This window comes from Xenopus laevis, chromosome 1S, assembly GCF_017654675.1.
Source record: "Xenopus laevis strain J_2021 chromosome 1S, Xenopus_laevis_v10.1, whole genome shotgun sequence".
Classification (NCBI taxonomy): Eukaryota; Metazoa; Chordata; class Amphibia; order Anura; family Pipidae; genus Xenopus; species Xenopus laevis.
The window spans coordinates 183531101-183559098 of NC_054372.1; the positions used below are offsets into that span (position 1 = coordinate 183531101).

General features: G+C 38.9%; 1 protein-coding gene across 1 annotated transcript in view; it reads right to left on the reverse strand.

Annotated features, from left to right (window-relative positions):
- Positions 1 to 920: 920 nt before the first annotated feature.
- The window catches only part of nnt.S (nicotinamide nucleotide transhydrogenase S homeolog), a 75021-nt gene continuing 47943 nt past the window's right edge, over positions 921 to 27998 (reverse strand). Inside the window, exons 16-22 of the mRNA XM_018244497.2 lie at positions 25511 to 25671; positions 22500 to 22679; positions 13862 to 14021; positions 12443 to 12524; positions 4416 to 4534; positions 2737 to 2852; positions 921 to 1361 (exon numbers count right to left, since the gene is read on the reverse strand). Coding sequence (XP_018099986.1) covers positions 1212 to 1361; positions 2737 to 2852; positions 4416 to 4534; positions 12443 to 12524; positions 13862 to 14021; positions 22500 to 22679; positions 25511 to 25671 — 968 coding nt within the window. The 3' untranslated portion in view covers positions 921 to 1211. The remainder of the gene's footprint in view (positions 1362 to 2736; positions 2853 to 4415; positions 4535 to 12442; positions 12525 to 13861; positions 14022 to 22499; positions 22680 to 25510; positions 25672 to 27998) is intronic.

The window sequence follows — 27998 nt, forward strand, 5'->3', positions numbered from 1 at the left end:
ATGAAAAAGAAACCTATCTCCAATATACTTTAATTAAAAAATGTGTACCGTTTTTATAAGAAACCTGACTGTATGCAGTGAAATTCTCCCTTCATTTACTGCTGTGGATAGGAATTGTCAGACGGTCCCTAACTGCTGAGCAGGGAAACAATCATACTTATGAACAGCAGGGGGAGCCCCCGCCTTACTTCCCAGCCATGCAGAACTCAAGCAGCTTTGTTTAGGACGATCCCTAGGCAGCCCAGACCACACTGAGCATGTGCACAGTCTTAGTCTTGCAAAGATGTATAACAAAGTTACAAGATGGTGACCTCCTGTGGCCAACTTTGAAAGCATAAATTATTTGTTTGATTAGGCTTGTGATGCAGTAAGTTCATGTTTATATTTAGTATACAAAATACAGCATTTCTAGCCTTATTCAATTTTAGACTTTACATGCCCTTTAAAGGTTTTGACGTTTGGCTATTGGGAGAAAAGTCCTTAGAGACTTGCATGGATTAACATAAAATGCAACCAAGTTCTGCATCAAAAAAAAATAAATAAAGAGGGCACCATTTAATTACCTAAAATGGCAAGAGCGTCTTTACTTTTTTCATCAATATAATAATTAGATTGTCTGTTTAGCCGTTACCCTATATCAGTGATCCCCAACCAGTAGCTTGTGAGCAACATGTTGCTCTCCAACCCCTTGGATGTTGCTCTCCATGTCCTCAAAGCAGGTGCTAATTTTTGAATGCCAGGCTTGGAGGCAAGTTTTGGTTGCATAAATACTAAGTATAGTGCCAAGTAGAGCATCTTGTAGGCTGCCAGTTTAGGGGCTACCAAGTAGCCAATCACAGTCCTTATTTGGCACCCCAAGTCATGCTTGTGTTGCTCCCCAAATCTTTTTACATTTGAATGTGGCTCAAGGGTAAAAAAGGTTGGGGACCTCTGCCCTTTATTGTAAGGAGTTGTACATATGATCTGTATAAAGAGCTGTAGTCTATGTCTTGGGTATAAAGATATAAAATAGGATATCAGCTTAGTTGAAATGCCGTTACCTTTGTTTTGCTATTGAAGAATATCATGCTACTTTGCACACAAGGCTCATTAGTGCAAGTCCAATATTCTGCTGTACTTCCCATGCGTACATGTTGTACTATAAAAATGTGTGTTATAAAAACGGTTAACACTGGCCAGTAAAGAGCTTGTATAAAAACCAAGAGGAGCATCTATTTCTGGAAGGACTCTCGGACTTTGGCCTGAAGGGAATCGCAAGTTTTCTTAGCATCTCCCAAAAGCATGGCGGTGTTAGGCTTGTAAAAGATGGGATTGTCCACAGCTGCATAACCCACACCAAGGGATCTCTTCATCACAATGACCTGGAGGCAAAGTGGGTATAAAAAAAAAAAAAAGTTATTAGGGCGTAGTGATTCTTTGTTTGTTGTTTATCAGTATTGCAATTATTTTTATGTATTGTGTTGGTCACCAAGTAAAAAATGATTAATGTAGTTACTGGAAATTTTAGTCAATCAAGGACAGATTGTCTCATGTTCTCCTTATGCACAACAGCCTACTAACAATCTTTTCTATTAATATGATAAATGTAGCATGTACAAGTATGGGACCTGTTATTCAGAATGCTTGGGAGCTCGGGTTTTCCGGATAAGGGATCTTTCAGTAATTTGGATCTTCATAACTCAAGTCTACTGGAAAATCATATAGATATGAAATCAACCCAATAGGCTGGTTTTGCTTCCAATAAGGATTAATTATATCTTAGTTGGGATCAAGAACAAGCTACTGTTTTATTATTACAAAGAAAAAGAAAATCATTTTTAAAAAATATGGATTATTTGATTTTAATGGAGTCTATAGGAGACAGCCTTTGCGTAATTCGGAGCTATCTGTATAACAGGTTTCTGATCCCATACCTGTATTTATATTATTATATTGATGTGCCAGAATCTGGTATCTTTGTTGTTTAAGCTTCACTAGATGATTAAACTGGTTTAATAATAAATAGATAAAATAATTTTTTTCTTCTTTTAGGGGGTTTATTTACTAAACTCTGAATGCAAAAATCACAAAAAGTCCACGATTTTCTTTTTTTTTTTATAAAATCTTTTTAAAAAATCACAATTTTTTTGGAATCTATCAAACACCGAGGATAGAAAATTCCAAATCTGAAAATCCAGCATCTCAGACTTGTTGAGGTTGCATATAAGTCAATGGGAGAAGTCCCACTGATTTTTTGATGTGCACTGGGTTTCGGAAGTACCCGGAAGTTTGCTGTGTTTTTGAGCAAAACGCATAAGAAATCTGAGTTTACGGGTGAAAAATCCGAAAAAAAACGTGAAAATCTGAGGAAGAATCCGAAAGAATCGTGAAAATAGTTTGCAAAGCAAATTCTCGGGAAAATGTAATAATAAATAAGCGTAAAAAATCAGAGCGGATTTGACCGGAGTTTGTAGCAGAAAATATTGAGATAAATATGGACTTTGATAAATAGCCCCCTTAGAGTTTCATCTTCAGAAAAAAATATACATTGTATAAGAATTTTGTCTCCCCCTCCCTTTAAACGTTTAACAGAATATTGTTGCCTGGCTGTAATACAATATCAAATACATTTCACAATTTAACATAAAACATTAATAGCACAAGAACCTGTAACAAAACGACAGCTACATTTCAAACAATAGCATTTCCATTGCACTTTTATGGTCCACATAATTACAGCCCACTAAAATGTCTCACCTGCTTGGACTTCCACACCTCCAGGACGGGCATTCCAGCGATGATAGAGTTGGGGTCTTCTTGTGCTGCAGAGTTCACTGTGTCATTGGCACCAATCACCAACACTAGATCAGTTTCTAAGGACACAAAGAAAGCTGAGTGAGCTCTTAAAGATGTATGCTGGTCAAGCAATGTCAAAAGCAAAGGCACCTTCATTTATTTCCACAAATACACATCCTTGTACACGTAAAGTTTGCATTGTGGAACTTGCAGTAAACTGGCCAAAGCGTTTTGCCAACTGGTTGATATGAGTTAAGGGCCAGCAACTGGAAAAAGTGCCGCACAACAAGAATGCATGGTTTTATGATGTTGTTTTTATTTCTAAATTACACTGTTTATCAAACAATTCACTCTACAATATGAAATGTCATTCCTGAATACCAAGTGTATTTTTTAGTTGTAATATTGGTGTGTAGGTGCATCTCAGGTCATTTTGCCTGGTCATGTGATTTCAGAAAGAGCCAGCACTTTAGGATGGAACTGCTTTCTGACAGGCTGTTGTTTCTCCTACTCAATGTAACTGAATGTGTCGCAGCGGGACCTGGATTTTACTATTGACTGCTGTTCTTATATTTACCAGGCAGCTGTTATCTGGGTACCTTCCCATTGTTCTGTTGTTAGGCTGCTGGGGGGGGGGTGATATCACTCCAACTTGCAGTACAGCAGTAAAGAGTGACTGAAGTTGATCAGAGCACATATCACATGACTGAGGGCAGCTGGGAAACTGACAGTATGTCTAGCACCATGTCAGATTTCAAAATTAAATATAAAAATAATCAGTTTGCTCTTTTGAGACTTCTGCTGGAGTAGTACTATTAACTGATGTGTTTTGAAAAGAAGGGTTATGGCAGCCATATTTCATCTCTTTGCAAAATATGTAATGGGCAAAAAGTAAGAACTGCTTATGGGAAACGGCATAGCCAGAGCTTTTGGCACAATGTGTTTCCAGATAATAAATCCCATACAATATACACAATAGGGGCTCATGTATCAACACTGGGCAAATTTGCCCATGGGCTGTTACCTATAGCAACCAATCAGTGATTAACTTTATAAAGCCAGCTGCAAGAAGAACAATGAATGCAGCAATCTGATTTGCTATAGGTAACAAACCGAAAAAACCCTTTGGAGCAGGCACTTGATGAAGGCAAACTTCCACCAGGCAGATAAATTCTGAGTGAAGAGTTTATGGTGTCCACAGCCTTACGCGTTTCGTGTCATAAACACTTAATCATAGGCTTATGTCGGTTTGTCCCTCCCCGTGCTGAGGGCTCAGGGCTGTGCACCTGGGCCTCTTCCCTTATGTGGTGAGTTATCACTCTCTACTTAGAGACCCTAAACTCCAGATTTATTATTTGCTATAGGTAACAGCCTATGGGTAAATTTGCCCTGTGTTAATAAATGTGCCCCAATGTATGTTTCAACTAATGCCACATGCCTGTTTGGTCTATAAATATTGCTTGTTTCTGCTTCACAAAACTTCCAGCTCTGCTGAACTACAACACCGAGTTATCTCAGGTATGCCAGCTGTGCAGTACAGGCAAATCAAACACAAAGAAATCATAGATTTTTATTTAAATTCAACAGTGTCACCAAATGGCAGCAATGCTAAAAACATCCTAGAAACGCCTATAACTTACCAGGGAAATCTTCATTGATCTCCTCCATTTCCAGCACAATGTCATATGGGACTCCTGCCTCCGCCAGAAGTACGTTCAACTGACCTGGCATACGGCCGGCTACAGGATGGATACCAAATCTGAAAGACACGAGGTGAACATCTAAGTAACACATTTTTGATAACAAACCTTCAGCGCTATGGCTGTCTCAATATCCCCTTGGAAAATAACCTGCAAAGGGGGAACTAAAGATTGTTGGTGAACGTTTGCAGTGTCAGTAACGTATGAAATGAGGACACTGTGCACATCCAGCTCAGATAAGTATTTTGCCAGTAAGTGGACTAATGCAATTAAAATATTGAGGGCAAACAATGATTGGTTACTAGGGATTATTGATCCAATAACACCTATCAATAATGCTTATTTACGGTTTTTCTTGGAGGTTCCAATGCTCATTGCAATCATTCTGACAGCAGCGTAATGGGAGTAACAAATCAGGCTCCAGAGGGGAATTGATAAGTGGGGTTACAACTCATAAGGAAAAAAATATTCTTAAAGGGAACTATTGTGAAAATTAGTAATGTAATAATAGCTTCAGCATACTGAAATGAGAAACTTTATAAATACAATCAATTAAAAATTCTCTAATGTTTCTGAAATATTTAAGTTAATCTTCACTATTCCTCTCTCAGCTCTGTTTCTCCTCATTCTGTCTTCATGCAGCAGTTGGGTGTCAGATGAATGATCCAATATATCTTATAGGGGGCTGCTTTTACATAGAAGATGTATTAGAGCTCACTCTATTAAAATCATCAGAAAACCTGTCTCTCTACATGCAGAATTTGGGTAGTTATTTTGTTAGATTTTGTTTGTACTGGAATCCGTTATTTGAGTGAGCTCTAATACATCTGCTAGGAAAGGAAGCCCCCCCTATAAGATATATTGGATCATTCATCTGACATCCAACTGCTGCATGAAGACAATCAGATGCTGAGAGAGGAATAGAGAATATAAACTTGATTATTTCAGAAACAATGCAGAATATTTAATTGATTGTATTTAGAAAGTTTATTATTTCAGTATGAGGAAGCTTATATTAAACTTTCATTTTCGCGATAGTTCCCCTTTAGAAGAAAATGCTCACTGAAGGTAGCCATACATGCACATAAACAGACTTTCATACAATATTTGGTGAGTGTATGGAGACAAACCGACTGATATCAGCGAAATAGTTGCATATCGGTCGGCCTGTCAATCGGCTAAGATGTAAAATTTTATTTGGTGCCTGAACATCGTCCAGAATCGTCAGATAGAGGTAGAACTCAATAGTTTCTACCTGTAAATTGACGATTCAGATCACCAATTGTCGCGGGAAAGATCATAATTGTTATGTTTATGGGCACTTTAATACATAAACAGATAAGAGTATGGTAGTTAAAAAGTAAAAAAAAGAGAATGAGTGTCCCTGTTTAGAAACCCATATCAACCAACCCTATGCTTTTATCATTATAAGTGATCTAGACCAGTAAAAGCTAATTGTTGATTGGTTACCATAAGTCACTGGACTTTACTACACCTTACTTTAATTACACAATATAAATTATTTAAATATGGCCACCTTAAGATACAGTAATTAGGTGTGTGGAGGCAAAAGCATCTTGTCTAGCATCATAAAATGTCTCAGTCACCACTTCATTATATACATTATATCCAGAAAGCTTGGGACTTTAGGTTTTCCGGATAAAGGATCTTTCTGTAATTTAAAACTGCATCCCTTAAGTCTTCTAAAAATCATTAAATAAACCTAATAGGATTGTTTTAAGGATTGATTAAATGTTAGTTTGGATCAAGTACAAGGTCCTGTTTTGTAATTACAGAGAAAAAGGGAATTTATATTAAAATGTATTATTTAAAGTATAAATACACCTTTAAAATAAGTGAATGTAAAACTGACGAGAGTGTACTTTTGAAAGTAACATTAATTAATTTTTTTTAATTCCAAGATATTAAGTAAGCATATGTAATAATATTTAACAGTACTGGTGAAAGCAAAACACCTGGGTGTGATTTACGAAAAACAAGTTCAAGCCTAAACCATTTGGGTGCTCTGATCTGAAACCTAACCAATTAATCAGGCAGCAGCATGGCTGCCTACTTGGGAGTCACACCTTTTGGTTATTTCAAGGGAAAATTAGTGTAGTTCATGTTTTAGGTTGCCTTAAATTTTTTGTAGGTTAGAATTCTTTAAGTGATCGAAATAAGGGCTTGAAGTGATCCAGCCACTTTACATAGACCGCCAAGTGATTTTTGTGTATACATTTGGCGTCTCTGCAGTACAATAACAACAGCATCCCTAGTGGCCATAAAAAAATTAGTTGAACAAAATGTCCCTCGGCTGAGGCAAACAATATGGCAGCTTTTGTGAGCATGAATATGCAGAACTACCCTTTCTAAACTTTCCGTGCTAAAGAGAAGATCAGGGTGATATTGTAATTTACGTATGGACTCCTCTGCTTAGTTTAACTATCCTATGTACAGGTATGGGACCTGTTATCCAGAATGCTCGGGACCTGGGGCTTTCCAGATAACGGGTCTTTCTGTAATTTGGATCTTTATACCTTAAGTCTACTAGAAAATCATGTCAACATTAAATAAACCCAATAGGCTGGTTTTGCTTCCAATAAGGATTAATTATATCTTAGTTGGGATCAAGTACAAGCTACGGTTTTATTATTACAGAGAAAAAGGAAATTTTTCTAAAACGGGATTATTTTGATAAAATTAAGTCTACAGGAGATGGCCTTTCCAAAATTCGGAGCTTTCGGGATAACGGGTCTCCGGTTAATGGATCTCTTACCTGTATAAATCAATTATACTATCTACAGCTGTTTGCCACCTGCTGTGCCAAGAAAGGAGCAAGACAAGATCTAATATATAGGAATATCCCCTTTAAAATGCACGGGCTGGATTCTGGAATAGCGTGTTATGGCTATAGCCGAACGTGAAACAAAATATTTGTGTGTCGGAATCTGTCAAAAGTCATATTGGCAGATGAAAACGCTTTCTTGGCACCGCACGGCATGACTAATTGATGACAGGCGTATGTCTGCACTGGCGTGCTTCCACGAGGGGGGGTGCGTGTGTCACTTTGTCTGGAAGCCGAACAAGATGTGGTCCTGGGGCAGAGCAGATCTCCACGAAAATCCAAAGGGCAAGCACCAGCTGCAGTCAATGAACACCAAGGGAGCTCCGCAAACATGATGAAAGGCCCAGATTAAACAAGGGGTTCCTGTGGCGGCTGCACAGCGATTGAATGAAATAAATCTGTATTTACAGCTTGTGGTAAACAGACAGGACATTTAAAAAAAGTCATTTGCAATGATTAGGAAAAGCTTAGACACATCCAGCTCCAGGAGTGACATGGTCCATCTTTGATCACATTTCCACTGAACAAAGATCAAAGTTGCCCTTCTCTTCCCATGTTTCAGACTTTCATTGCTACTTAGAAGCGTGCTGCTCAAGTGTCACAACCAAATAGGCAGCTCCAATCAGCCTGGTAAATAAGCTCCGAGAGGCTTCCATGCTTGTTTGACCTCTATTGTTGTAACTACAATATTCTCAATTGCCTTATGGGAGAAGCAATAACCACAAGTGCTTAACAAGGCTGCAAAGACCGAGGCAGATTGAGTTAGACAGGTAAAGAACTCACCAGGCAAATGATGAAACGTACTCTTGTGCTGAAAACCAATCCACTGATAAGGGTTTTTTTTTTTGCAGATTACTAAATGTCACATCAAGGCAAACAGCACCATAAACCCTGCAGCACAACTAATAGGCTGCTAGTAAAAGTTTTGTTCAAATGAGAACAAAATTCAACCTACCTTACGTTATTTCTACCTTAGTACAAGAATTCACAGTAGCACAGTGAGCATGTGCAGTGCCACAGACACTTCTATATATAGAAGCATGAGGGCTGCATTGTCTATAGAGAGGTAGAGTGAGGACTAAGTGGATCCTACTTGTTGGGACGCCATCAGGTGGGCACAGGCCCAGCTGTGCTGCACTTTTCAATTTAGTTGGGCCCCTCTTGACAGTGCCGAAATCATGTGCCGAAGTCCTGAAGAGCTGAAGGGCTAAAGTCCCGAAAAGACCAGAAGAAGTCCTTAAGCCATGAAATGACCTGAAGCCACGAAATGAGCCAAAGCTGAAGCCATGAAAAGACCAGAAGCCACAAAAGGAGCCTAAGGTATATTCCACTGAACACCAATGTGTTCTTTTTTGTTTTTTTTTATTAAACCCCTGCCCACCAATGTATTAAGTTAATAATATATAGGCCCCTGACACCAATGTTTCTTTTTAACTTGTAATGGGGAGTGGGGGGAATGCACCCAATGATTTTTTTTAAAACCATTATGGGGGAACTGGCACCAGTTTTTTTTTTTATAATGGAGTCCTGACCACCAATGGTTTTTTTATAACTTGTGTGTGTGTGTGTGTGTGGGGGGGGGGTTAACAGTTTTTACCGCTGCCTGTGTGGTCTTTTTACTGTGTTATGGGCTGGGCAGGATCTGGGGTGGAGCTTGGGCACTGTGGTGGGGTGGGTGGTGACCAGGGTGCCCAGAAAATTTTGTTGTACTGGGCCCCTTGATTTCTGATGGTGGCTCTGCCTACATGGGTCAGATACCAGATACTGATCTGGCCTTTTTAATGAATTAAACACAGCACCCTGCCTGGCTAATGGAATCCTAATTGACATTCCTGCATAAAATTGTAGGCGTGCATCTGCTCATGAATGCAATTTGCAGTCAGTAACAAACCAAAGCACCCCCATTTTAATGCAACCATTGATTGAAGAGCTTACAGGTCACTTTTAGTGATGGCCGAATCTGACCCGTTTCGCCGAAAATTCACAAAACAGCGAAAAATTCGCCAAATGCATTGAAGCCAACGGGCAACAATTTTACTCACAAATTTTATTAACCCATTGGAGTCTATGGGTGTCTCTTTCGAGGTGAGACATGGTGAAACATTACACTCATCACTAGTCTCCATACACACGTCACAGTATAGCAACCAAATGGACAGCAGACTAAACATGTGCATAACAATTAAAGGAGCCATAAATATGTGCAGCCATTGTTCTGTTCATTTTACCCAACACCTTGGGCTGGAACAGCACAAAGTGAAAAAGTAGCTCAAGATCACCCTTTTCCCCCTAACTGATTTATAGAAATTTTCTGCAATGAAAAGGTAATCACAAGATTATCTATATAAACAGCCCCTCATACCTTGCCATACATGTCCATATGGTTGGGCTGTATGGTCAAAAATGGCCCAACAAAATCTGGCCTTAAAGGTGGCCATACACAGGTGGCCATGTCACATTTAAGATGCAGATTCGGTCCTTTAGACAATGCAGAAGCTTATCTGCAAGCGTATGGGGCACTCCCCGACCAATATCTGGGGAAAAAATAGTTGGCAGGTTTGATTTTCCTGCATTGGCTAGTTAATGCAGTCCTCGTCCCATTGGCTCGCATTCCAGTCATTTTAATCCAATCATTTAGCCCTAGGGCCAAACGATCAGATTAGCTTGATATTGCTTGCCTCTGGTGGGAATATCTGGGGAAAGATATTCTCATTTGGTGACCTTGCCAAACGAGCCATTCTTATAGTGTAAGGCCACCTTTATGCTCAGAAGAGCCAGATATGGTTGACCATGTCTGTGGTCGCATCACACAAAGAGCCGGTCACATAATGAAGTGGCAAAGTGAGAAGATCTTTACAAGCCAGACTAACTTAAATGGCCGCTATGTAAAATTGTGCTTGGTACAGGGAAACACATTTTATTGTAGATCTACAGTATTTAAAGTTATTAGAAATAAAAAAAAAAAAAAAGGAGTTGTCTGTACAAAGGAAAGCGGCTACATTCCCTTAAAGGTATCCTGTCATCAGAAAACATGTTTTTTTTCCAAAACGTTTCAGTTAATAGTGCTACTCCAGCAGAATTCTGCCCCAAGTCACATGACTTGGGGCAGCTGGGAAATTGACAATATATCTAGCCCCATGTCAGATTTCAAAATTGAATATAATAAAATCTGTTTGCTCTTTTGAGAAATGGATTTCAGTGCAGAATTCTGCTGGAGCAGCACTATTAACTCATTCATTTTGAAAAAACTTTTTTTTCCCATGACAGTATCCCTTTAAATGAATGGCACAGGGGGTGTTTTGTCCACCACAGACATCCAGAGAAGAATAGCTGCAGTAAAGCAGCAGACAAAACGTCCTCCTCTGCCTGTCACTGGTTCAAATGTTCTTTAATGACCCTGGCTGAAGCACACAGACTGGCGACCGGCGGACCTCTGTGCCAAAATATTTGCTTTAGCAAAACTTTAGCCAGGAAGTACATAAGTGGCAATAAAAGTATATATCTAAATGTTTCCCAGGCAGTGCCATCCTGTTGCTTACTGCATTAATGTATTCTCCCCATATACCCATACAAACAAATAAGGAAGCAGGAGAGTTACTACATCTCTTGTAACACTGCAGGCTTTTCTTCAGAAAATGTACAGCACAGACAGGAAAAGAGCAATTTATAAAAGAAGGATAAAAGGGGCATTTATTGGAAAAGGAAATCTTGCCCAGCTTTACTGTTGGTACCCAATGCTTGAGGCAAGTATAAATGTCAACAGTGTTTGGTAGAGAAATTGCAAGAATTATTTTACTTATGAGCGCACTTTGCTTCCCAGGAAGAGACAAGCCGAAGCGAGAATACCCATCAAATGAGAGAAAAGAAGTAGCAATGCCTGAAATAAGCACGCATAGTATAAACAGGACGAGAGACGACTCGTGGAAGAAGGAAAGCTGACATGGCAGCTCCGGGCACAACGCTAAGAGAGTTACTATAGTAAATGACTTTAGTACATGAGAAGAGACAGACAGGAAAGACAAATGCACCTTTGTTAGGAAACCGTGACATGTGAAATCCAGCATTCAAAAGCACAAACTAAACGGAAAGGGTATCTACGGTAATTGTAGAAGTTGTGCAACATTAAGAGCACCGAGCAAGAATTTACTTTGTTTTTGAGACAGAATATATTTCAAGTGAGCAGTCACAGCCGTCTCATTCTCTTCTAAAACTGGGTAAAGGGAGAGTAAAATATAGAAATAGGGACTAGCCAACAGCACACACATGTATAACTGTAACCTTGGTAATTTAGGAGACCCCATGGGCATGCCCATAATTCTAACTTCTTTTTACGTTTTTTTTTACCAAAAAATGCTGTTCTGCATCTACTAGAACTAGTGTTTGTCTTAGGGCAGCAAATGGCTGGCTGAACCCCTATCAGACTGAATATTGGCCACTACTCTCAAGTGCGAAAACAGAGAAGCTCAAAAAATAAATAAATAAACAACAACAAAAAAAAGACCTCTTTCCGGTACTACATATTAATCAGTTGCAAATATTGGACACATATCTTATTGGGCAGGTTCTAAAATCCAATTGGGAAAACATCACATTGATATCTTGATGCTGTCAAAATTATGGTCGGATTGTTGGCTTAGGAGCCAAACCACTGAATCTTCTTGATGTGGCCCAGTGGCCGAATCAGGTAAAGACCTGTGCTCATGTAATGAGCCTATGCTCAGGCAATGTTAGTGCAGTGGCATGTAGGAAGCGCTGAATGGAAAGTGAAAGTAATTGAATGCGGGGTAGGTAATATTTGATTGACAGCTAAGATATTTAAACTACTTTATAACAGGTATGGATGTTTTAATGAAAAAAAATTATTTGTGTTTCATGTTTAATTTGCAAAGGATTTTCATTATGCAGCTTTTTATTTGTAGGTGGCAGGTCCACTTTAAATAAGGTACTATTCGAGTTTCGAGGTCATTCGAGTTTAAAAAACTCTACAACTCAACTTTTGATAAATCTACCCCTTAATGTACAGATCTGTGAAATATGTTGGTACTTTATAAATAGGTGTTATTAATAATAAATAATTGCTGTTGTAAGGCCTTGCAATAACCATGATGTGTTTTGTACCCACCTGACATTTTTGCCTTCTTCCTTAAGCATTTTCACCAAATCAGCAATGGGGTACTGAGCCTTGGCAGCGCACAGCCCATAACCTGGAAAGACAAATTTCATTTCAAAAGGAATCGGAGTAGGAATCTAGCAAAAGCCAGATAAAAAACAGACACAGAACAATCTAGTTACATAATTACATTGTTGGCTTCATTATAAGGCACTGTCAATAAGCTGCTGTTGAGCTACAACTCCTGCATCTTCAGATGGTAAGAGAGGGTTATAGATTAATCCTAACAGTTAGTTCACACCAGGAGATTCGGGGAGATTTTGTCGCCTGGCGACTAATCGCCTCTTCTTCTGGGCAACAATCTCCCCGAACTGCCTCCGCGTGTCTTCTCATCCGCTATAATGAAAAGTCGCTGCGCTAAAGCACACGCGGCGCTTCGTTTTCCGAAGTCGCCCAAAGTTTCCTTGTGAGGCAACTTCAGGAAAACAAACCGCCGCGTGTGCTTTAGCGCAAGCGACTTTTCATTATAGCGGATGGGAAGACACACGGAGGCAGTTTCGGGAGATTGTCGCCCAGAAGAAGAGGCGATTAGTCGCCAGGCGACAAAATCTCCCCGAATCTCCTTATGTGAACTAACCCTAAAAGGGACTTCAGGAGATAGTACAGAAAAACATTAAAAACAAACTAATACAAAATCAGTGCACTTTCCTTCATTTTCTTTTTCTTGCATTCTTGTATTAGTAGTTTTTTAACTACAGGTATGGGATCTGTTATCCGGAAACCCGTTATCCAAAAAGCTCCAAATTAGGGAAAGGCTGTCTCCCATTATAATCAAATAATCCAAATGTTTAAAAATGATTTCATTTTTCTCTGTAATAATAAAACAGTAGCTTGTACTTGATCCAAACTAAGATATAATTAATCCTTATTGGAAGCAAAACCAGTCTGTTAGGTTTACTTAATGTTTACATGATTTTCTAGTAGACTTAAGGTATGAAAACCCAAATTATGGAAACATCCGTTATCTGGAAAACCCCAGGTCCAGAGCATTCTGGATTCTGGATACTAATAAAAAGTGAAACAACAAAGCCACCTGCTGTTCATTCCAATCTACCAAAGAAACAGCAGATGACTCTTCTCTACTTGCTGACTCTACTTTTCTAAGCAGAGCAAGATCCTTTTCGGACTAAATGCATTTTTGACTGAAGGGTGGAATGCTGGGAGTTGCAGGGGCAAAAATGGTTGCCTATAACTATATAAATTAGGGATGCACCGAATCCACTATTTTTGGATTCAGCCGAACCCCCAAATCCTTTGTGAATTCTGCTGAAAAAGGCTGAATCCCGAACCGAATCCTGGATTCGGTGCATCCTTAATATAAAGGTCTCATCTGCAAGAGTAACACATTAAGATGACATGTTAAAACAGTACCTGGTGTGATAATGATGTTATTGGCCTCCCTTATATATTCAACTGCATTATCCAGATTGATTTCGGTGTGGGTGCCAGTAATTTCCATAGGTTTCCCACCAGCAGTTGATGTAGTTCCGTAGCCTCCTAGGATAACATTCGTCAGGGACCTGTTCATTGCCTGCAAGAAGCAATCCCTCAATTAAAAAGTAAAGTAAATGTAACCAAAAATATTTTGACCAAATGTAGTTTTACCTTTTAATATTAAGCATTTTAAGAAAAAAATCTTTCTTGTGGGTTGGTGTATAAAGGGCTAACTGTCTGTGCAGGAGGTGTCAAAATTCAGGAGCCTATCCATAATGGCTGAGCTCTATCATCATTTATTTAAATTAATTTGCTGGGTTGTGTAAGGTCAAAGCAACTTCTCCCAAGTTCAGCACAGCTCCTGGCTATGCACAATTCTGAGGCCATGCCTTTAAGCACAGATTTTAAATGGGAACACATATCTTATTCTAAAGCTGGCCATACACTGTGAGATCTGTTTTGGAGATATCACCATATGGCCAAATGAATCTGCTCCAATCATTCGCCCTACATACTGTGGGCCTACAGAGACCTGTTGGGCGATGGTCACATCAACACACGGATCTCAGCCCACAGTGTTTCCAAATCTGCACTATAGATATCTGCCCAATTTTTGTCCTGATACGGGTTGCACATGCCCTTGGTCTGGAGATGTTGCTTACAATTTTATAATCTCATGCTACCTTGACCCAGCCTACTTTCTCCTAAAAACTAGTACTGTTCTCCTCTTCTAAGAATATAGTAGACAGCTAGAAGCTCAGTGGCATGGGGTAAAGTCAGTAGAGGCCTTGCATAAATTTGTTAAGAAATGGCTTTACATAATCATAGCAATAGCTTAAAAAAAAAAAAACACAACACACTACTGAGGGTCATTTATCAACACAGGGCAAATTTGCCCATGGGCAGTAACCCATAGCAACTAATCAGATTGCTGCTTTCATTGTTCGACCTGCAGCTGGCTTTAAAAAGCCAATCACTGATTGGTTGCTATAGCTAACTGCCCATGGGCAAATTTGCCCAGTGTTGATAAATGAGCCCCAATCTGTATTCTATACCTCCTAACATTTTGGAAATTGTATGGCCACGCACGTTTTGTGACCACATTCCCTAATTACCATGTTCATTTTACAAAACTTGGCAGGTAGTGAAACTGTGAACATATATGTGGTTTTTATGTGTTATTATAGTTTTGCTAATGAAGGTGAACTGCCCTTTAAGCTGCAAGTCACAGTTTCCCCAAGAGACCTGTGTATCTTAAATTGTTACAATTGCTTCTTTACTTATCTTAAATTGTTACAAAAATTGGGCTCTCTGCCAATATTAAGTTAAAAACTTCGTATTTTTTTTCTGGCTGTTCAGTGCAGAAGATCAGAGAAAGTCAGGACATCTCAGAACAAAGGACTGTGGGTTAAGCTGTCAAAATCGGACTGTCCCGTGAAAAAAGGGACAGTTGGGAGGTATGTGTAGCCTTATCCTAGCTAAAGAGTCATGCCATAAAACAATTCTGGAATATTAGCTATATACACTAATCGTAAATTTGAATTATATTCAGTTTGATTGATAAGTATTCTATGGTGATTGGGGGGTGTTGTCAAAATAGCTAAGGTCCAAAATAAATAAAAAAACGCATTGTTGTTCCTTAGCATTTCAAACAACTACAGGATAAAGCTAATTTATGTCAGTGTAAGAAAATTCCTTTAAGGGACCTGCAACAAAAACTCAAATGAGTCAACAGAGATGAGGTTATACTGTGATACCGAGACTGGGGTAACTCACACGGCTGCTCCATTATAAGGTTTGGGATTACGCTGAGCCAATCGAGCAGAAATGTAAACCGCTGTCAATTTTTGACAGAAAAACCCAATTTATTGAACGCTACAAATGGTAGCAGGAAACACCGTGCATTCTTTTGGAGAATCTCGTATTAAAAAGTGATGTGCGAATGATGAATCCCATAAATAGCTAAGTGTAGCGTATAAGCTGCAACATATCATTAACAGATCGCTGTACATATGCACAATAACTATGAATTCATGGTGGCCATCTCTTGCCCCAGACTGACCTATCCGTGTACGCACATTTGGTAGTCTCTGGCCCTCGCTCAAGCACCAATCACAGCATCGGAAGTCCCCCATCAAGCAGGTCTCCCCGGGCATGCAGGGTAATAAGCGATGCAAAAAAATGTGCTGTTTTGTAAAGAAGAATGCTCTAGTGATCCAAATATTTGGACTGTCTCCTCCTCAGCTGCTATTGATTAGGTGCAACTGATCATTTTGAGCAACAGAGTCGCTTACAGAGTGGGACTGATGTTTCACTGCGACACATTTGCACCAATCTGCCTAGCATTTTTATTAAGGACGAGTATGATTTTCCTATTTTTATACCCACAGCCCCCAGTTAAGTTTATTCTTGGCACATTACATTAAACACAAAATGTAAAAAAAAAAAAAATTATTTACAAAATAATAATTTGATGTGTCTGCAAAGTCAAATAGAGTCGCAGAAAAAAAGAAAGTCTACAGGGACGAGAATTATGTGCCAAGAACTGCTTATACCCATCACAAACAAACAGCAGTCAGTTCTGACAGACAAGTCTAGTAAAAGCTAATTGGGAGGACTATTGAATTCCTTAATGTTATACAAGAACTCCCTGTATATCGCAGCGGTTCCCAAAATGTGAAGCCAAAGGTTTAGGGGCCGATTCACTAACTTCGAGTGAAGGATTCGAAGGTAAAAAACTTCGAATTTCAAAGTTTTTTTTGGGCTACTTCGACCTTCGACTACGACTTCGAATCGAAGGATTCGTAGTAAAAATCGTTCGACTATTTGACCGAAGTACTGTCTCTTTAAAAAAAACTTTGACCTCCTAATTCGCCATCTAAAAGCTACCGAAGTCAATGTTAGCCTATGGGGAAGGCTAACTTATTTTGATCGAAGGATATTCCTTCTATCGTTGGATTAAAATCCTTCGAATCGTTCGATTTGAAGGATTTTATCGTTCGATTTGAAGGATTTTATCGTTCGATTTGAAGGATTTTATCGTTCGATTTGAAGGATTTTATCGTTCGATTTGAAGGATTTTATCGTTCGATCGAAGGAATTATCCTTTGATCGAACTACCTGCGCTAAATCCTTCGACTTCGATATTCGAAGGATTTTAATTCCTAGTCGAATATCGAGGGTTAATTAACCCTCGATATTCGACCCTTAGTGAATCGGCCCCTTAGAGTGAGATTTTGGAAGAAAGACCATTTGCTTTCCTATATACACCCAAAAGCTCAAGTGAATGATTGTTAGGGGTAATATTTATGGTAAACAATTAGGAACCTATTTATGAAGCCTCAATTTTGTTTTGCTTAAGTTTTTAAGGGGGAAATATCCAGAAAAAAAATGTATTATTCCTAAAGCTGCTAAAAATCTTAAGATACTCCAGCTAAAACCTGTCGAAGTCATGTAAAAGTTCATGGCATGGTTTTTTGCCTTCACGATTTTCGAGGGTTTTGGCCTATTTGACGCTGGTTTTCGTTCAAAAACATGAAAAATTCAAGATTTCCGGGTTGAAAATTTTGTCAAGACTTTTTCCGCTCATACAATTTTCGTTCTGATTTTTTAGTATATTAAGCCAAATTAGGTTTGGCAGTTAATGTGGCCATAGACGTAGAGATCCGCTCGATCTCTCCCCGATATGCCCACGATCGGATCATAATGCATCTCGCACGGGCGATCGGATCGTGGGACTGCATAAACGCACAGATGTGGCCACGATCTGACGATAATTATTAAGCAGCCTGAACGAGATCTGGCTGATTTTTGGTCTGTCGGCATTTTTTATCAGCCAGTGTATGGTGGCCTTTAGGTTGAATTTTTATTCTTAAAATAATGAGAACATTTTAAGTTTTAATAAATATCCCCCCCCCAAGTTTTGGCTGTAGATATACAGGTATGGGACCCGTTACCCAGAATGCTGGGGACCTTGGGCTTTCCGGATCATTCAGTAATTTGCATCTTCATACCTTTAGTATACTAGAAAATCATATAAACTTTAAATAAACCCAATAGGCTGGTTTTGCTTCCAATAAGGATTAATTATATCTTAGTTGGGATAAAGAACAAGCTACTGTTTTATTATTACAGAGAAAAAATTGATTATTTGGATAAAATGGAGTCTATGGGAGACGGTCAATCCGTAATTTGGAGCTTTCTGGATATCGGGTTCCCAGATAATGGATTCACTATAATAAATAAAATCAAACACTAGTTCTTTATGACTCCGAGCAGGCTTAAAAAAACAAACAAAAAAAAACATGATATATCTTTAAACTTGGTCCAAGGATGGAAAGTTCTGTATCTCTATCTCTTTGAACGTTACTTTTATAATATATAACAATATCAAAATTAATACAAGGTTGCATTTTGGCTTTTTGTGATCACCTTAAAATATCTGGGGGATTTGAGTATATGTTGGCCTAGCATTAAACAACACGCCTATTGTTTTTTGACAGCGAAGACCTAAAGAATTTATACAGAGAGTACTTAATATCTTCAATATGGAAAGATGTTCAAACCCTTAAAAAAAAAATCCAAAAGGCAAAAGAGAATTCTTTGGTTTCTCATCAGATTAAACTTTTGCAAAATCCAAAGTATTCAAACTTTTTTTTTATTTTATTTTTTTATTGTTCATGACTGGAGAAGACAATTGACCTTTTTAAAGGGGCCATTAACATTTAGGGGCCGATTCACCAAGGGTCAAATATCGAGGGTTAATTAACCCTCGATATTCGACTGGGAATTAAAATCCTTCGACTTCGAATATCGAAGTTGAAGGATTTTAGCGCAAATAGTTTGATCGTTCGATCGAAGGAATAATCCTTCGATCAAAGGAATAAATCCGATTCGAAGGATTTTAATCCAACGATCGAAGGATTATCCTTCGACCAAAAAAAAACTTAGGCAAGCCTATGGGGACCTTCCCCATAGGCTAACATTGAGTTTGGTAGGTTTTAGATGGCGAACTAGGGGGTCGAAGGTTTTTCTTAAAGAGACAGTACTTCGACAGTCGAATAGTCGAACGGTTTTTAGTTCTAATCCTTCGATTCGAAGTCGTAGTCGAAGGTCGAAGTAGCCCATTCAATGGTTGAAGTAGCCCAAAAAACACTTCAAAATTCTAAGTTTTTTTACTTTGAATCCTTCACTCTAAGTTAGTGAATTGGCCCCTTAATTTCTGTTATGATGTAAAGTCTTTGGCTTTATCCATTTTCCCACGATTTGCCTTTTTGATTTTATACATCAATCTCATCAGCCAGGCACAGCACTGCTTTTATAAATGCAGGGTGCTTACATACATGTGGGTAATATAAATAAAATATTTCAGCAAAAAATGTAACTTGCAGCCTTTTTCTTGAAATTAATTTACAAAAACATTAAATCATGTAGACTTTAATTATGGGTGACTTTTATTATCTAGACATGACTGGGGTAATGGGGTTGCAAAGTCAGAAAAAGCTAGTAGGTTTGTAAATATGCTGAATGACAACTTTCATTTCAGCTCATTCAAGAACCAACTAGGAATGATTCTCTTTTGGATCTTGTAAAAACTAATAATGCTGAACTCATCTCTAGCATTTGCGTGGGCGAGTATTTAAGGAATAGTGAGATTGTGTTTCAGAAACAGCTCTATAAGGGAGCAACTTAAACACTAAATTTTAGATGTGCAAACTGACAGTATAAGGGCTTTTCTGCAACATAAGTGGGAAATGCTTTTCACAGGGTTAAACACAGAACAAAAATGGAAAGTCTTTAAAATGCTGCTTAATAAATATACGTCAGTATATTCCCCTTGTAAGCAAGGAACGTTGTTGCAAAACAAAACCATTGTGGTTCAATAAAAGTATTGGTGTTGAGGAGGGTCAGAAAAGACCTGCTTTTAAGGATTTCAAGTTAACTGAGACAGACGAAACATTTAAAAGGTACAATGAGGGCAATAAATAATGCAAAAAAGCTAAAATCGATATGGAAAAGGGTATTGCAGCAAGCAGTAAAAATAATCCAAAATTTTTTTTTAATTAGTAAAAAATGAAGCAGGAAGGGCTGGGACCCTTAATATCAGAGGGAGTCAGCTGGTTGATGAGAACAGAAAAAAATCAGAGATTCTGAACAGTTATTTTTCGTCTGTCTACCTACACAAATGAGGAACTAGTTAATGAAGGTTTCCTTCTTAATATTCCCAATACTAGTAATACAACTAATGATACTAATGAGAATAAGATAAACAAAGGTCCGGGACCGGATGGTATTCATCCCCTGGTACTTAGCTTAGCTCTGTGATTTCCAAACTGCTTTATTAATTTTTCAGGATTCATTTGAGGTCTGGCATGGTGCCGAAAGACTGGCATATTGCTAATCTGGTGCCACTATTCAAAAAGGGATTCCATTCTCAGCCTCAAAACTATAAGCCAGTTAGTCTGACATCAGTGGTAGGAAAGCTTTTAGAAGGGGTGTTAAGGGATAAGATACTGTACTTTATTGCAAATCATAATTCTATGAGTTTGTGCCAGTGTGGTTTTATGTGTGATAGATCTTGCAAGACTAATTTAATTTCCTTTTATAAGAAGGTGAGCAGGAACCTCAATTCTGGGATGGCGGTGGATGTGTTTTACTAAGACTTTGCTAAAGCATTTGATACAGTGCCACACAAAAGGTTACTGGTTAAATAAAGGAATGTTGGCCTGGAACATAGTATTTGTACCTGGATAGAGAACTGGCTAAAAGATAGACTACAAAGAGTGGTGGTAAATGGAACATTTTCTGATTGGACCAGTGTTGTTAGTGGAGTACCGCAGAGCTCAGTACTAGGTCCCTTGCTTTTCAACTTGTTTATTAATGACCTGGAGGTGGGCATTGAAAGTACGGATTTTTGCTGATGATACAAAATTGTGCAGAACTATAGATTCCATGCAGGATGCTGCCAATTTGCAGAGTGATTTGTCCAAATTGGGAAACTGGTTAGGAGTATGTTGGGAGTTTCCTTAACTGAGAAGGATCTAGGGGTTTTTGTTGATAAGTTGTCTAATTTTGGGCAGTGTCAGTCTTGCATAAAAAGGGCATTAACTCAAGGGATGAAAACATAATTCTGCCTCTTTATAGGTCCCTGGTGAGGCCTCATCTGGAGTATGCAGTGCAGTTTTGGACTCCAGTCCTTAAGAGGGATATAAATGAGCTGGAGAGAGTGCAGAGACTAAGTGCAACTAAACTGGTTAGAGGGAGGGAAGACTTAAATTATGAGGGGAGACTGTCAAGGTTGGGGTTGTTTTCTCTGGAAAAAATTATGCTTGCGAGGGGACATGAAAACACTTTACAAGTACATTAGAGGACATTATAGACAAATAGAAGGGCACATTTTTACCCATAAAATGGATCACCCCACCAGAGGCCACCCCTTTAGACTAGAAGAAAAGAACTTTCATTTGAAGCAACGTAGGGGGTTCTTCACAGTCAGGAAAGTGAGGTTGTGGAATGCACTGCCGGGTGATGTTGTGATGCTGATTCAGTTAATGACTATAAGAGTGGCTTGGATGATTTCTTGGCCAGGCATAAGAAAAGACTATTGTGATATTAAAATCTAGTTAGTGTATGAGTATATATAGTTTATGTGAGTGCATGGAGGGGTCAGTGTGTGTGTATGGATGCTTGGTTTCATTTGAAGGTGTTGAACTTGATGGACTTTGCTCGTTTTTCAACCCGATCTATCTATGTAACTAAGACATAGCCATTGTATGGCGCCTCTGCTTTCTATTAAGTTGTGGGAAGATTTTGCCTTGGATTTGTACTGCCATCCTATGCACATAGTTTGGCACATTGGCACCACAAAACCTACCGTTATGCAGAAGACTAGCACTCCAAACATGTATCTCCTTAAAAATAAATTTATCCCATAAAAGGTACTAGACACCCCTGCCCAATGGTAGCATGGATCAAATCGTTAACAATTACCAACAAATTTGTTCTGAAAAAAAGAATAAAGAATGCACAAGGCCCAGCAATGCTCAAAGCCAAAATACAGAGCAAAATAGGCTTGAAAACTAAATATTCCTATGTGTAATAGTTCTATGGCCATTGCAGTGGTTATAAAATCGTTATTACTAGTAAGCATTGGAGTAAAGCAATTTGCGATGACGCTGATTAAAGGCAAACATTGACGCAGCCACAAATGCGATACATAAAATGTTAACATGACAGAATATAGCTCTATTATATGTAAAGCCTCTAGCACCCCCTGTTTAGTACTAGTTAGAGGTTGAGCCTCCCCCCTTTTGTTTTTTTAAAAGCAAAATCAAACTTTTTTTATTTTAAGGCATTCCATATACAAATGAGTTTTTCCTTGATTGATTCAATCCCACCAACACCCCAAATAATGATTTATAGAGTAGGCTCTGTAAACAAAACAGACCTTTACCGTGAGTCATCACGTTGCTGGCTGATGGTTTTAGTACGAGACCAAAAACCACAATTTTCTTCCATTTACTCAAAATCCAGTAAAGCCTTTTCCACACAAAAATGATCTACTGAAAAGTCTTACCACACACATGATGTAGGAGAGGATGGCACCAGAGGAACCAATCAGAGCGCCAACTATTGTTAGCAAGTTGTTATTCAGCAAGAATCCTTCCGCGCACAGAGCCCACCCAGAGTAGCTGTTCAAGACGGTGATAACGACGGGCATGTCGGCACCTCCGATGGCTGCAGTCAGGGTGACACCCTGTGGGACAAACAGAAGGCAGGTTAAATACGAAACATAACTGTGGCTCTTTGGCTCCTGAACCAATCAAAGGTCTCAGCAGTAACGTATGATTACATCAAAAAATTCATTGTTATGGGATATGGATTAAGTTAATATAAATACCCATATAACTATAATGAGCAGTAAGAATTATCGAGGAAGAGACCTCAAATTCATGAACGTCCCCAGTGCCAATTACTTAAAGGAACAGTTCAATGTAAGAATAAAAACTAGGTAAATAGATAGGCTGTGCAAAATAAACAATGTTTCTAATATAGTTCGTTAACCAAAAATGTATAAAGGCTGGAGTGACTGGATGTGTAACATAATAGCCAGAACACTACTTCCTGCTTTTCAGCTCTCTAACTCTGAGTTAGTCATTGACTTGAAGGGGGGCCACATGGGACATAACTGTTCAGTGAGTTTGCAATTGATCCTCAGCATTCAGCTCAGATTCAAAAGCAACAGATTTAACCCATGTGCCCCCCCCCCTCAAGTCACTGATTGGTTACTGCCTGGAAACCAAGGGGCAAATTCCCTAACCGGCGAAAATTCGCCAGCGACGGCTTCGCAACCATCGAAACACTTCACCTGACGTAAATTAGCTAGAACAATGCTTATTCACTAAAGTGCGAAGTTGCGTCCAGAATTTTCACTAGCGTTACTTTGGCAATCAAAGCGAAAATTCGCTAGCAATGCCTAATTTGCATACGAAGGGAAATTATAGTGTTACATTGACGTATATGTTGCAGCAAATACATTACACAAGGGAACCTTAATAAATAAAATTGTTGTTGTTATAATGTCCTACACATGAGCCCAGTGTATAGATTATGTTCCATATGTTAGAAAATGGAGGGGGGGAACCTGGTTACCCAAAAGAAAAGAAAAAAAAATTTACGGACCTTTGCTATCACTCTGAAAAAAGAAAAGACGCCAGCGTTTTTTGGGACTTCGCCTGGTCTGAGCTGGTGAAGGCAAGTCTGGCAAATGAGGTAACGTTCAATAAAATCCAGGCGAAAATTTGCCTGGCGTTAGCGTGTGAAGCAATGATAGCATCGATCTCCTTCGCTAGCGAAGTGATACCTGCACCCGTTAGGAAATTGGCGAAGTCCCGAAATTACATCACACTGGCGAATTTTCGCCAGCGATAGTCACTGCACCCTTAGGGAATCTTCTCTCAAGAGAATTGAAAAGCAGGAAGTAGTGTTCTGGCTATTATGTTACACACCCAGTCACTCCAGTCTTTATACATTACATTTTTGGCTGACTAACTATATTAGATACATTTTTTATTTTGCACAGTCTAAGTTTTTATTTTTACACTGAACAATTCCTTTAACAGCACCATTGCTATAAGCCCATGTCTAAACCCTCCAGCAAGTATATACTCCTGTCCTTGGAAACAGAAATGAACTCTTAAACTTTATGTGAGCCAGAGAAGAGCAACCAAGGAACTAGAAGAAATAAAATGTACAGAAAGCCAGATTTTTGCTTAAAATAAAAACAACAGAAGTCTGGATGTGTAGAAGAGAAAATAAAAGTGCAGGATGTATGAACATGAAGTTTTTCATCGCAAATCCTTTGTTTATTAAAGTAAATGTGCATTTTTTTTATTGTCTTCTGCCAAACACTTCTCAGCAATTATCACCAGATAACCAGCCTGTTGGGCACTGAAAAATGCAGGGGTTAGCCAAGTGCCTCTAAATCAGACACAGATGGAATCACAAAGCCTACTGACAATGTATTAACCATTACATGCTTATATATTTGCATAAACCAATTGTGTTTTCTCTAGCAGAGTAAATTACACAAATGACCATAACCGGGTCTAAACGTTTGATTTTTAAATAAGAACTAATCCCCCCCTACCATAAGCCCCCCTAAGCTTCCAGGCATTGCTCCCTAACCTCTCCCTCCCCATGATGTGCTTTAATGTTAAAAAAAAAAAAACCTTTTAAAGGAGAACTAAATCCTAAAAATGAATATGGCTATAAATGCCATATTTTATATTCTGAACGTATTGCACCAGCCTAAAGTTTCAGCTTGTCAATAGCAGCAATGATCCAGGACTTCAAACTTGTCACAGGGGGTCACCATCTTGGAAAGTGTCTGTGACACTCACATGCTCAGTGGGCTCTGAGCAGCTGTTGAGAAGCTAAGCTTAGGGCTCGTCACTAATTATCCAGCAGAAAATGAGCTTCCCCTGTAATATAAGCTGATGCTACAGGTTTGCTGATTATTAAATTCTGATGCGAATTGCACGGGTTTCTGTGCTGCCATGTAGTAATTATCTGTATTAATTACTAATCAGCCTTATATTGTGACATTTCTATTCTATGTGTACTGTATATTGTGAGTGGGTCCCTAAGCTCAGTAAGTGACAGCAGCACAGAGCATGTGCAGTGATTCAGCAGAAAAGAAGATGGGGAGCTACTGGGGCATCTTTGGAGACACAGATCTTTACTGCTAAAGGGTTGTGGTTGCATTGGGCTGCACAAAACCTAATGTACAACATTTCTAGCTACTTCTTTAGTTAAGCTTTAGTTCTCCTTTCAAAATTCTGCATGCGCAGTTGGGCAAAGTTAGGAATCAACTTCAACTGCACATGCGCAAATTGGCGTAGAGACCCGAAGACTACACGAATATCCGCAAGATGGTGACTGTGAGCTCTGCTGAGCTTCTCTGTATTAAGGGTCAGAATTTGCACCAATATTTTCTTATTTTACATAAACGTTGTAGTTCAAGGCAGACGCAATTTGCACATTACAATTTTGATTTTGCACAAATGAGCAAAGGGTTGAACTTACCATAACAGCAGAAAGGGCCGACACAGATCCAAGGCATGTGATTCCTGTGGTGTAGCTTGGGTCCAGCATGTAGGGGATGATGCCTCCAACACTGGCGGCTAACAAGCCTGCATTTAGCATGTGTCTTCCAGGCAGCAGCAGAGGAGCCGAGTTAAGGACACCTGTCCAGATACAAGCAAAAGAACCAGTTGGATTCTATCAATAGAGCATCAGCAAAAACAATTCTATACCTAGCAACAAATGACATATTAAACTGCTTTCGAGACCCCGACATAGCCAGGAACAGGAAATGTTTTTTTTCCCACTGTTATGGTAAATGCCTTTGTGTTTAGCTCACTGCCGGTTCTAAAACAGTGTTTTAAAAAGAAACCAAGAGATTTTAAAGCGCCGTTGTTACATTTACCTATACTTGCACTATGAATATTTTTCAAGCAATTATTCAAGCAATTATTAAATTTTTCAAGCAATTATTCACTTTGACTTTGTCCACCCCCTCCAGTTCCTATAGTTTTCATATAATTGTTGTGTGCAGGGTCAGATTTAAACACACGCTGCATGTTTTAGCCAGTACTGTATTAAAGCTGCCATGTGAACCATTGCCCACTTTTAAGCTTTCCCACTTGATTGTACTTGGATTTTTAGTTTTACATAAATCCCTTTGAAGGGGAAGCCAACCCAAAAAATGATTTTCTGCCTAATAAAAGAAAACATAATTCTAAACAACTTTGCAATATACATTCTTTGTAGATTTTGTATAGTTTTTAAACTATATGTATTGTTACTGAAATCAGTTGTTTTTCTGTCCCTTTCAGATGGTTAATGCAAGACAAGGCAGTACTGGCAAGTACCAATATTATATTGGGGAATCTTGCCTGAAAATAACAACCCCCTGCAGAGGGTTGTAAACGACACTTTCATGGGCACTCCTACCTCATGCATAGGGTTAATAAGGGGGATGTCCCAGCAGGCAATAAAAAGGTGATAGACCAAGTACCCAATGACATGTAAAGAGGCTCCATATCCGTGGATTGTATGCCCAGTGTTTCCCAACTCTTGTGATGCCAGAGCAATACTGTCCTGGCATGACAGTGTTTTTCTAAATAACTTTAAAAGCACTGAAAAGTTTTAATAAATGCATATCGGAAAGTTGCTTATAATTATGTTTTCTTTTATTATGCAAATTTCTATTTTGGGGTTGACTTGCCCTTTAATATTAGCTAGGGTCACATTGGCACCCTATCACCTTGTATGCACCAAAGGTAAGATGGAGGCTATATCTCCATGAAGGTTATGGGCTGTAGGTGAGCAGGATGGCTTGTGACCTGGCAAAAGTCAACGCTGAATCACAGGTAGATTTAAACAACATGTTGCTGTATCTGGTAACAATAACATTGCATACATACACTGAGACTGCCAAAAAGAAAGTGGAACTAAACACAAGGGACAGATTTATTAAGGTTCGAATGATAAATTAGAATTTTCAAATTTTGGGGGGGGGGTCAAAACTGACAAATATGAATTTTAAACCACCAACTCGAATTTGAATGTGAGATTTATCACCACTTGACCCTGGAAACAGTTCTAATTTGAATATTCGACACCTAAAACTTGCCGAATTCATATAGAAGCTCCATTGAACTATTTGGAGAAGTTAAACGCCTTTCTGACATTTGAGGGTTTTTTATTTTCAGAGGAAAACTTGATTCAGATTTTCGGGTCTTTCATATTTGATCGAATATTAGACATTCAAGTTTTTTTCATTAATAACCTCCCATTCGAGGTGTGAGTACATTTGAATTTATTCCCTAGAACAGTGGTCCCCAACCAGTGGCTTGTGAGCAACATGTTGCTGCCCAACCTCTTGGATGTTGCTCTCAGTGGTCTCAAATCAGGTGCTTATTTTTGAATTCCAGGCTTGGAGGCAAGTTTTGGGTGCATAAAAACCAGGTGCACTGCCAAACAGACCCACCTGTAAGTTGCCATTCAGCATAGGGGCTACTAATTGCCAATCACAGCCCTTTTTTGGCACCACCCAAAAACATTTTTCATGCTTGTGTTGCTCCCCAAATCTTTTTACATCTGAATGTTGCTCACAGGTGAAAAAGTTTGGGGACCTAAGCCCTAGAAGATGCAAGTAGACCATATAGAGGTCATAATCAACCTAAAACAGTATTGATATGCCTAAATGCCAGTACTTAAACTGAAGCCAAGGAGCATTACAGGCTATTTATAGGCTAATTGTTGTGCTAGCAAATGTAGCCATGCCAAAAGACAATAATCATAAATTACAAAGAGTGTCTCAACAAAAAACAAAAAGCATTTCCAAAATAGAAATCACCCAATAAATATGTCTGGGTAATGAAAAGGGATCATATGTTCTCCATTAAGGACTATTTGGAAATCCGTACACAAGTGAAAGCTTAGCATCCAGAAGACCAGGTTATCCAGAAGTAGTATGGCAAGGCTAGAAAAGAAAAGGGTGGAGTAT